Source organism: Teleopsis dalmanni, chromosome X, assembly GCF_002237135.1.
Source record: "Teleopsis dalmanni isolate 2A chromosome X, ASM223713v2, whole genome shotgun sequence".
NCBI classification, from domain to species: domain Eukaryota; kingdom Metazoa; phylum Arthropoda; class Insecta; order Diptera; family Diopsidae; genus Teleopsis; species Teleopsis dalmanni.
Window position 1 is genome coordinate 92848295 of NC_051848.1, and position 12074 is coordinate 92860368.

General features: G+C 33.7%; 1 protein-coding gene across 1 annotated transcript; it reads right to left on the reverse strand.

The window, feature by feature from the left end:
- Positions 1 to 756: 756 nt before the first annotated feature.
- LOC119688032 lies at positions 757 to 9210 on the reverse strand. The gene is made up of 5 exons (XM_038102652.1): positions 9112 to 9210; positions 8990 to 9052; positions 8849 to 8908; positions 8682 to 8783; positions 757 to 8466 (listed from the first exon to the last, which is right to left on the reverse strand). Exons 1-5 carry the CDS (start codon positions 9149 to 9151, stop codon positions 773 to 775), a joined length of 7959 nt encoding a protein of 2652 aa, XP_037958580.1. The 5' UTR covers positions 9152 to 9210; the 3' UTR covers positions 757 to 772.
- Positions 9211 to 12074: the final 2864 nt, after the last annotated feature.

Below are 12074 nucleotides of genomic sequence, written 5' to 3' on the forward strand. Positions count from 1 at the left end.
TTCAGTGTGATTATTTATCCTGTATAAGTTCACAGAAAACAGGTAAGAGTGTCCGAATTTTTCATGTGCAAACCAAGACTGATGGAACGCATTACTCTGCATTGCAACTTTCCGAGAGTCGGTAAGGTGAGAACGAATTTAAATACGAATATAGTATTTTATATAAACATTTTTAGCAAATCAAGGATCAGGCAATTACGTGTGCACCATTCTTCTATACTTGCAATCACATTTCCATACACGTACAAAGCTCTACATTAAATTTCATCATATTTTTGGTATGCGTTCAGGTATAAAGTGAAATAGGATCTACCAAAATAAATTTACCTAAATGATTTGTGTCCGGATTCGAAGGTAAGTGTAAATACAATATTAAGCAATTTTTTTTTATTATTTAATGATACACATTAAAAATTTTATTTAATTTGGCATCCTTATTATAAAATATATATGAATATTTCAAAATTTTGAGGCCTTTTATTCACATTGTCTGCAGCGGTGATTGCATCCGAAACAGTAAAAAGTAAACCCACTAATTAATATTGTGAAGCATTGATTTTACTCCAAAATATATATATATACAGATATATCGATTCACTTTGCATTATATATTTTTACATTTGTGAATACAATATTATTACTAAATATATACATACTCATATACATTCATATATGTGTATGTATATATTTAGCTCCATGCATTTACATATGTAAAAATACATGACACCTAAATTTCGAATTTTATAGAAAAAATTCAGAATTTTGAAATCTTTTATTCGCAAGCACGGCAGCGATGTTTAAGTCGAACGGTAGGAGTTTTGTCGGAGTCCTCTGGTGCTGGTGGTGGTGGCGGTGAAGTTTGCGGCTTTACTATTTTTCTGTTTCCAACTTTTACTTCCATTAAACCTTCTGCGTAGTTGACTTTGTTGGACTTTAAACCGGTGCGATTGACGCAAGGCTTGCTATTGGAATTTGATGGAGCGTTCATATTGTCTTTCATATCTGTAGAGGTTTCGGGTTCCAAATGATCTTTTGGAGTTTCACTTATATCATTCGAGATTATTGTTTCTTCGGTAATGGAAGCAGGTGCCAACTTTAGTGGGGCATTCTTATTACGTAATTGAGCAATTGGCCCCTCTCTACTGTAAGTAATTTTAGCACTTGACATATTAGTAGTTAACTTCATTGAAGAGTCTTTCTTTTCTTGTTGTGTGTATGTAGAATTTTGAGATTCGTGCTTGCTTTGTGGAGGTTCTTTTATACCCAGATCAACTGCAGATTTAGTGTTGTTAGGTGTAACTTCGGAAGCAGTTTCTGTTTCCACAGCAGTAGGGTTTTTAGAAGCCGGAATATTAATTTGATATTGGGAATCTGTTTGATCCTTATTCGAAACTGATGCCATCTCTTTTGCAGGCAACTTTTCAGAAGCCACGTCTTTTTCGGTATCGCGCTTACTCTGCAAAGGGTCTTTTATGTCAGTTGGTGCTGATGTTAATTTATTTTTAATTGTGTGTTTTGAAGCAGTTACTATGTTTTCTTGCCTAGTGTATTCATATTTCTGGGTTTTTGTTTGACCATTACCTACGCTTGAGGCTTTACAATCTTCTTTAAAACGTTCATTACTATCAATAATCATTTGTGATTTGCATTTAACTTGTTGAATTTTGTTTTTAACAGAAGCCATGTCGGTAGCTTCGTTTACTGTTAAATTTGTAGCACTAATTTGTTCATACTTTTCATTTTGACTCATTCGCTCATTTATAAGACTTTTCTTATTATTAATTTTTTCAGTAACCGAAGGTTTATGAGCTTCAATTTTATTGTCTGCAGATCTGGTGCAATTATCTGCTGCCGTGGCAGCAGTCGGGAATGTGCTCGCAGGTGCAGGTGTTGAAGGTGTTAAAGGTGCTTTCTGAGACTCCGTTGATTTTCTATTATTCATTTTGACAGTCATTAACTGACCTGCAATATCAATTTTTCTTGTTTCTATTCTGCGGCGATATGTATGTCCATGCTGGCTGCTGATAGAAGATAATAAGGAATCCAATGTTGTTTTTACTGAGGGCTCTATAGTATCAACATCCTCAGTGTATTCACTTGTATCGTTCAAAATTTCTTTCATATCAGTTGAAACTGTTGCCAATTCTTCTTTTGACATGTTTTCAAGAGTTGTTTTTATTTCATTATTTAGAGGATTATTGATCGGCTTTGTGTGCGACTTCGTCGTAGAAATTGCTTGATTATTTTCCTGCGAAATTTCTTTAATACCGTCCATTGCGGTAATTTCTTTTTCTCTGACATTTTTCAAAACAATTTTATCTTTCATATCAGTTCTCACAGTTGCCCATTTTTCTTCTGGGATACTTTCCGAAACTGTGTTAACTTCAATATTTCGTTGACAAATTTCTGATGCACTTGGAGGTTTCTCCATAACATGGCTATGGGTAGGCACGTGTTGCTGACGTTCCCGCTTACCTCGTAGACTTTCTTTCACAATTGGGCTAATTTTCTTTTCTGCTATGCTTGATTTTGAGATTTTACTCATTTTTGCCGGAAAACGTTCTTGAGTAGTTGTCGCCTTTTCAGGATCATGCTTAATTTGTGAAGTTTCTTTCATACTAGCCATATTTTCTGAAGCAGTAACTTTATTTATATTATATCTTGTTGGAGTGGGTTCATTTGTTGAAATGCTTTTCGATTGTGATGTGTTTTTGGAAGATGTCGAGTTTGGGATTAGTTTCTTCTCTGTTACATCTTCTGAAACAGTTACATCTTTTACACTAGTTGCATTATTAGGTGTTCCATATGGACTTGTCGCTATTTCAGTTTCTTGTTTTAAATTTTCTTGAATAGTCTCGGCCTTTTGGCTGTCATCCATACCTAGTGGATCTTCCTTCAAGCCAGATCCCTCAGACTCCATTGTCTTTTCAGAATCAAGTTTTCTTTGAGAAGTCTCTTTCATATCTGTCCTACTTTTCGAAGCAGTGATATCATTTATATTATATCTCACTGGAGTAGTTTTATTTTCTGGTATGATTTTTGACTGTGATGTTGTTTTACAAGTTATCAAATTTGGGTCCGACTTTTTCTCTGTCAAATTTTTCGAAACAGTTACATTTTTCACAATAGTTGCATTACCAGGTATTTGATTTAAGTTTGACATTTCTTTTGGCTTCTTTCCAAAATGTTTCTGAGTAGTTTCGTAATCTATGCTTTCATCCCTGTCTTGTTTACTTTCTTTCAAACCAGATTCAGACGGTGTGAATTTTTTTCCTGATTTATATTTTGAATCAACACCTCGTTTTATATTTGTTCTATTTGTGATCAATTTATTTTCGGAGATACGATTTGTGTCTGCGGGAATTGAACCGCTTGTATTTGCTTTTTTAACGGTTGTTCTGGAACGATGCCTTGGAGTTATCGTAGTGTCTTCAGAATCACGATTTATTTGTGAAATACTTTTCACACCAGCAATATTTGTAGAAGCAGTGACTTTGCTTATATAACATTTCTTTGGAGTGGATTTATGTGCTGGTATGGTTTTGAACTGTGTTGTATTTTTACAAGTTGTCAAGTTTGACATCAATTTCTTCTCTGTTAAATTTTTGGAAACAGTTACATCTTTGACACTAGTTGCATTACCAGGTATTTGATTTGAGCTTGACGCTTTTTTTGACTTCTTTCTAAAATGTTCTTGAGTAACCTCGTACTCTGGGCTTTCATCCCTGTTTTGTGGAGTTTCTTTCAAACCAGATTCAGACGATGTAAACTTTTTTCTTGCTTTGTGTTTCGAATCAACATCTCCTTTCATATTTGTTTTACCTGTGATCAATTTGTTTTCGGAGATATGATTTGAGTCTGCGGAAATAGAACCGCTTGTATGTGCTTTTTTAACAGTTGTTCTGGAACGACGTTTTGGAGTTATCGTAGTGTCTTCAGAATCAAGTTTCATTTGTGAAGTATGTTTTATACCAGCTATATTTCTTGAAGCAGTGTCTTCATTTATATTATCTCTCAGTGGACTGGATTTATTTGCTGGTATGCTTTTCGACTGTGATGTGTTTTTAGAAGATGTCAAGTTTGGGATCAATTTCTTCTCTCTTAAATTTTTCGAAACAGTTACATCTTTCACACTGGTAGAATTATTTGGTATTTGATTTGAACTTGACGCTTTTTTTGGCTTCTTTCTAAAATGTTTCTGAGTAGTGTCGTACTCTGAGCTTTCATCCCTATCTTGTTTACTTTCTTTCAAACCAGATTCAAACGGTGTAAACTTTTTTCTTGCTTTGAGTTTTGAATCAACACCTCGTTTCGTATTTGTTCTACCTGTGTTCAATTTATTTTCGGAGCTATGATTTGAGTCTGCTGAAGTAGTACCGATTGTATTTGCCTTTTTGACAGTTGTTCTGGAACGACCCCTTGGAGTTGTCATAGTGTCTTCAGAATCAAGATTTATTTGTGAAGTATTTTTCGTACCAGCTATATTTTTTGAAATATTGACTTTGCTTATATCGTATCTCATTTCAGTGGGTTTATTTGCTGGTATGGTTTTCGAATGTGGTGTGGTTTTAGAAGCCGTCAAGTTTGTGATCAATTTCTTTTCTGCCAAGTTTTTCGAAACAGTTACATCTTTCACACTGGTAGAACTACGAGATATTTGATTTGAACTTGACGCTTTTTTTGGCTTCTTTCTAAAATGTTTCTGAGTAGTCTCGTACTCTGGATTTTCATCCCTGTTCTGTGGAGTTTCTTTCAAACCGGATTCAGACGATGTAAACTTTTTTCTTGTGTTGAGTTTCGAATCAACATCTCCTTTTATATTTGTTTTACCTGTGATCAATTCATTTTCGGAGACATTTCTTAAATCTGTGGAAGCAGTATCTCTTGTATTTGCTCTTGTAACGGTTGTTCTGGAACGATGCCTTGGAGTTGTCGTAGTGTCTCCAGAACCAAGTTTTATTTTTGAAGTATATTTCGTACCAGCTATATTTTTTGTAACAGTGACTTCATTTATATTATCTCTCAGTGGAGTGGATTTATTTACTGGTATGCTGTTCGACTGTGATGTGTTTTTAGAAGATGTCAAGTTTGGGATCAATTTCTTCTCTCTTAAATTTTTCGAAACAGTTACATCTTTCACACTGGTAAAATTATTTGGTATTTGATTTGAACTTGACGCTTTTTTTGGCTTCTGTCTAAAATATTTCTGAGTATTTTCGTACTCTGAGGTTTCATCCCTGTCTTGTTTACTTTCTTTCAAACCAGATTCAGACGATGTGAACTTTTTTCTTGCTTTGAGTTTCGAATCAACATCTCGTTTCATATTTGTTCTACCTGTGATCAATTTATTTTCGGAGATATGATTTGAGTCTGCGGGAATAGAACCGCTTGTATTTGCTTTTTTAACGGTTGTTCTGGAACGACGTTTTGGAGTTATCGTAGTGTCTTCAGAATCAAATTTTGTTTGTGAAGTATGTTTCGTAACACCTATACTTTTTGAAGCAGTGAATTCATTTATATTATAGCTCACTAAAGTGGGTTTATTTGTTGTTATGTTTTTCGATTGCGATGTGTTTTTAGAAGATGTCAAGTTTGGGATCAGTTTCTTCTCTGTTTTATCTTTCGAAACAGTTACTTCGTTCCCACTGATTGTATGAATCGATGTCTGATACGCACTTGGCGGTTTTTCACTTTTCCTTTCAGAAGATTGTTGAATAGATTCGTTCTTTGGATGGAAATGCCTGTCTTGTGGAATTTTTTTCATATCATTTATTATTTTGTCAAACTTTGTTTCTTCTATGTTTTTGGGAGAAGTTATTTCTTTCATATTAGTTCCCTCTGCATGCAATTTAGTTTGTGCTGTGTTTTTCAAAACGGTGTTTACTTCCTTATTTGGATGATATGTTGAAGACCTGGTTTTAATATATATTTTTCTGTGGTTTTCTGATTCGTACCTATTTTGTGGAGTTTCTTTTCTGTCAGCTAACATTGGCAACAGTTTCATTTGTGTTTCTTTCTGTCTATTCGACACATCTTCAACATCTGCTTGGCGTGTATTTCTTTGCTTTTGAGTATTCATTTGAATATTATTTACACTACCAGTAGCAACTGGAAGGATTTGTTTTTTTAAAGGTTCGTGATTATCCACAAAGTTTTGAGATTTACAATCAGATTGTTGAACATTGTTCTCAGCATTATAATCGATTTTGCCAGTGTTCCATGTCTCATTGGAAGTGGTTTCTAAGATGTTCGGCAATCTATGATTTTGAAGTTTTACAAGTAACTTTGAATGGTTTTCCTGTTCATTAGGTTCTTGAGAATCTTCAAGTTTTTCAGCTTCTTGCAGACGTTTTGCCGCTTTGGTTTGCTCATAGACTTGTTTTGTAATAACAGATAGCATGTCTAGTGAGGATGTTGGTTGTGTTGTTGGCAGACTTAATATTTTATTATTTCCTACTTTTGTTGGCATTAAGCCCTGTTCGTAATCCATAGGATCAGGATCATTTTCTAAGTTTTCAGTTTCTATGACTTGTTGGTCACTTTGACTTTTTGATGTATTCTCATTATTAAGAGAGTGTTTTCGCATATTAATTTTTTCCTCGTCTCGCAAAAATAATTTATTCCATTTATTATATGATTTATTCCCGTCAAACACATTTTTTTCAGATGTTGCAGGTCGTACTCCTGTAAATGGTGGTATGCCAAATGCCTCCTTCAATGCTGGCAGATCTCTTTTTATTTCGCGGTTGTTTTTAGCCAAATAAAATTTTTTTTGTGAAGCGTCAATTTCTTCTGTGTATTTGTATGCTACTTTATTCTCATGTCCCGCATCTAAAGTATTTGACTCAATATTTTTTTGGATGAGGGCTAGATCATTGCTCAATGCAGCTTCCTTAGATAATCTTAATGCGTGCAATTTGCTTTGGAGTTGGTCCAATACAGAACTTGCACTTTCGGATCTTTCAGCTGCAGTACGATTTCTTTCATTTAATTCAGCCAAAAAAATCGCAGCCTCCTCTTCTTTCTTTTTGATTAAATATGCAGATTTTTGTAACTGTAACTTATTATGATCTACATTGATGTGTTCTCCATTGTCATTTGCCATTTTACTGCCATTGTCTTCACCTTTTTCAATTAATTTTAAGGTCTCTTCAACGACTTCCAAATTATTGTTGAGATTGTTTATCGCCTTAGATGTATTGAATTGCTGAAGCTTTTTTTGAAGTTCATTCAAGACGTGTGTTGGGTTGTCGCTGCTATCAGCTAAATTATAATTTTGCCCACTTAAGTCAGATTGGCCCCAATTACTTGCAACCTCCTCTTCAAAGGTTTTTATATCAACAACTTTCGTTTTTTTAATATTCTTCGATTTATGTAATAGAGCTTGAACTAGATCTATTCGTTCAGTGCTATTGTTTGTTGTACTAACAATATTCTTTTCTGTTTCATTTTCAAACTGTTGAGTTGTTGACTCGATTTCCAAGGTTGTGGCATTTTCAGATTTAAGTGTATTTAACTGCTGAATTTTTTTCAAAAGTTGATTCGAAACGCATTTGCTGTTTTCGGCAATATTGCTTTCTACTTCTTCTAGTCCTAATGTTTCCCAATAATTTTTAGCATCTTCTTTAAACGTTAAATAATTTGTACGACATTGTGTTTTTTTAGTACGTGTTCCAAGTTTCATTTGCTTTTGGATTTTGTCTAATTGTTCGGTATAATTTCTTATATTATAATCCTCATCTTCCAGCTCCAGAGTTTGTTGCACATACGGTGAGTTTTTCAAATCCTTGATTTTACTATATTTCTGCATTTTTCTTTCGGCCTCGTCAAGTGCATATGTTGCTTGCGAGCGGCTTTCGGTAATGATGTTATCGGATGTTAGTGTTTTTCTATAATTCATCCACACTGCAGCATCCACCAATTTTTTATTCGCTCGAGTGCTTTGTAACTCTTTTTCCAGAATATTGCTACAAAAAGTGCTTGTCTTCTCTACCGGATCAGTACATTTTGCAACATTTTGTATTGGTGAAGCACATTTGCTTTCGCCATGATTCGCATCAGAGTTTTTTTTAATTTGTGCTGCTAGCATATTTTTTTGTGCAATATCTATTGCTTCTGTAAGGGATTTCTTGATGCGGTGATTACTATTATTCTTTTTTTTCTTTCGTATAGGTGCATAGGAAGACTTTTCACGCTTCCACAAACTTATATACGGCAAGCCCTGGTGCGATGGAACTGCCGGAAGCTTTGTGGTTATGTTCATTAATCCATACTTGTGTTTTGGGAAATCAGTTGGTGCTAGAGCACACCGCCGTTTGTGAACTAGATTCTTATTATTAGTATATTTTCCTATTCTGACGCAGTTATCTGTAAATTCTCTACATGCTGGAATAATTGGTTTTAGTATACCATGTTTAAATGCAGTGTTGGATAGTTTGCGGGAAGGCAACTCGCGTCTGTTTGAATCTTCAAGAAAAAAAATTAAGATTACAAATATTTTGGAAATATTTACTTGAAAAATTTTTATATGAGGAATAAATTAATCAACAGTAAGTACCAAAACTTAATCTCGTTAAAAGCTAAGCTATAAAAGAAGTTGACTTCATACTTCTTTACAGTAAATAAATACTAAGTTTTAATATTAGATATAAGTGTATATGTTCATAAAAAATTATACATACAGTGACGCCGCCCAGAACTTATTATTGGAAGCTTCCAAGCGGAATCATTCTGCAGGAAGCTTTTGTTTTTTTGAATTTTTTTAGTGCGGGATCCAGTTGCAGCTATTGAAAAATGTAATAATGATATTAACAACAATTAACAACAATTATTTTGGAGGCATACTCACCAGATCTCTTCAGGCGCTCGCTGGTTTGCCTCTTAGATGGTTTTTTCATAAAATTGAAATCTATGTAATACACATTATAGTTTAGAACATTTCGAAGGTATCAACAATTTTAGTATGCAATAAAAACAAACAAGTACTCACTTATAGTCGGTTGTTGTCTACTAAGAGAAGCTGGGTATCTAGCTCTTACCCCTCTTAAGATATCTATTGATGAAAATAAAATGAAAGATTTTTTATTATATCATTTACTAAAGTTTTCTTACGTTCTTTTCCTATACACCACAATTTCCACAAATGATTCATCTTAGTTTAAGAAGATACAAAGTTTTATAGAATGGAAGATTCAATATTTTATCAGAAATGTAATAGTAAATACTAAAAAATGAAATACATAATTAAGTTTTGATTTATTTATATCGAAATAAAATTCATAGTAATAATAATTTTATTAATATAAGTCAAAGTTATTCATAATAAATTTACTAAATTAAAATTTTGTTTTTAACTCCGGTGTTTAAATAAAAATTTCACTGCCGAATTTGCAAGAGCAGTAACTATTTATTATTGATAATAACAGTAATGGACGTATATAGGGTCGATTTTTTAAAAACACACTCTATTGAAATATATTTAAATTTTTAAAACAAGCTTTTGAAATTTCATTACCAGCTCACTCTAGTAATGACATGGTTAAATCCTCTGACAAAAATCAGTAATGACTAATGAACTCGTACTCTTATTTCTTAATTATATCCATATCAAATTTTTGTATATTGTAGCCATAAAGGTCAGAATACCGAAAAGGTATACATTTTGTATTTTAACAAATACTGCGGTTTATATTCCACCCAGATATTGTATTAAGTTAGAAACCTGCGAACATTTTTTAATCACTCCGTGTGCGTTTTTGTCTGAAGTTAAATGGGTCTCTAAAATGATCATAATGTCTATGTTATTTTCATATAGGAAACCATATAGGGAATAATCAAAGTAAGTCTCAAGTAGTCTATTTTTGTCTCCTAATTTCCAGTTATCTTCTAGGTGGAGTTTTGTCGCTGTCATGGCTGCATGTCTATTTGCATGGTTAAAACAAAAAGATATGTACTTAGTCCTACACACTATAATTTAACTGATGGCAAACTTTTCAATGAGATGGAAAATTACTTCGGGTAGCCATTCGTAGTCTTAAATTTTCGGCAGTGTGTTCAGTTATATCAGTTGATGTTGCTGTTTTTTTTTCGTCCACCACGGTATACAAACCTCTTACTTTATTAAGATGTTTGAGCGTATAAACAGTAGCTGATTGTGATTTTCCAGCCAAATATAACGCAATCACACTACTACGACTCATTCTATTTTGAATAACTTTGTTCTATAAAACTCAGGTGCAAATGCTTGTGGTAGTTTGTAAACAATATAAGCAGCAGTCATATTAATTTATGATATTTATGATATATATAAGCAGCAGTCAATATCAATTTGACAGATATACCTATGTGTAGTTCGTAACACAATTGCCTAACCCTGTGTCTTTATTGATTTCTATACCTAATTCTAAAATTCAGTTACCGAATGGGTTGCTACAATTTCGAGGAAGAAAAATTGATCTGAAATACACTCAAGTACGATGATATGATGAAAATGAAAATTAATAGAATGAAAGAAGGAATTACATATAATTATTTTGATTAAATTAATATTTTACATATTCGTAAGAGCAACGTTTTAAAATACTACTCTCCATTAAAGATTCATATGAAGAGTCCACATGAAGAGTCCAAATGAAGAGTCCATATGAAGAGTCCACATGACTTTGATTTTTATCAATTATATCAGAAAACTAATTCATGTAGCAGTTGAATCTAAGAGGCAACATATAAGAATCGGTTGCTTTAATACTTTAATGTAGTGAAGAACTTTTTCATAGGTACTTCTAATATTGACAATTCTTTTTTTTAACAAAGCAACTCAAACATTTTCATTCCTTAACGAAAATGCCGCCACTTACTTTCACCTTCACTTTTGATAATATTTCTGCATGTAATAGTTAATACAATATCTCCAATAGACATTTCTGCAGTGGACACATCTGAAAAGCAAAAATATAGAAAATTTAAATAAAAATAAATAAAATAAACATAAAATTCCTGTATTTCAATATATGCACTACATATATTGAGGAACATGTACTGATGCAATATGCAAGCGTTGCAGTGCTTTGGTCTGATTACTTCACTGCTTACCCAGCTGCCAGGTTGCTTCGTTGCTTGGTTGCCTGTGTGCCGGTGTTTGCCTGCACTTATAGATCATTATTACCTTCAAAGAGTTGACGTAAATTATCGATAACCATCGATAGTTTATGTCACCCCATTGACTTTGATATACGACGAGATTTCTCACAAATCATAAATAATGGCAAATCCGATAATAAATTTGAAATTTCCTGGCGGCGGCAAATGATCGCTGCAATATTGCAGTTTTTGCTGCTGTTGTTGTTGTTGTTATTATTATTATTGTTGATGTTGATGTTGCTGTTGTTTTTGGTGTTGGTGTTGGTATTGGTTCTTTACCATTTGCCAACACGTCATTTGAAGTGGGTTGCATTACTTGGGTTGACGACGACGTTCGTCATCGTATCCACGGTAACTTCAAGAATACTAACGAAAGTGTTATATATGTCGTTTTCGTATTCGCTGTTATTGTTCTTATGTTTGCTTGTATTTTTTTATAATCGTTACGGAGCAGAGTTTGGTGTATGTTGTCTTTACACTTGTAAGAGTGACTGCAATAAGTATGCATGTGTTTCTAGTTCGTATTATTCGCCAGACTTTCATTTGGCTCTATACTGCTCAGTTCTGCTCAGTTCTGCTCAATTCTTTGACTGGCATCTGGTAGAGGTGTTGTGCTTAGCGCCATAAAACACAAGGTGTTGGCGAGATGTTGCTTCGCATATCCAACGTGCAATTTATTCATAAATGATTGCACATTCAAAGCATATTTCACTTTACGGAGATGAATTCCTCATTGATAGATGATGGATGTACAACTGCAGCAAGCAGGTAAGACACATAAGTCATTGGACTGCTGCGACAAACTTGTTCGCTTCAAATTTTGCCCACATGTACCTTAGCCGGTCAATGTGTGTGGGTGTTGGAGGTGGTGTTCAATTTGCCGTATTGAACGCTAGAGACTAAAAATATACAAAAGCTGGAATACTATTTCAAAT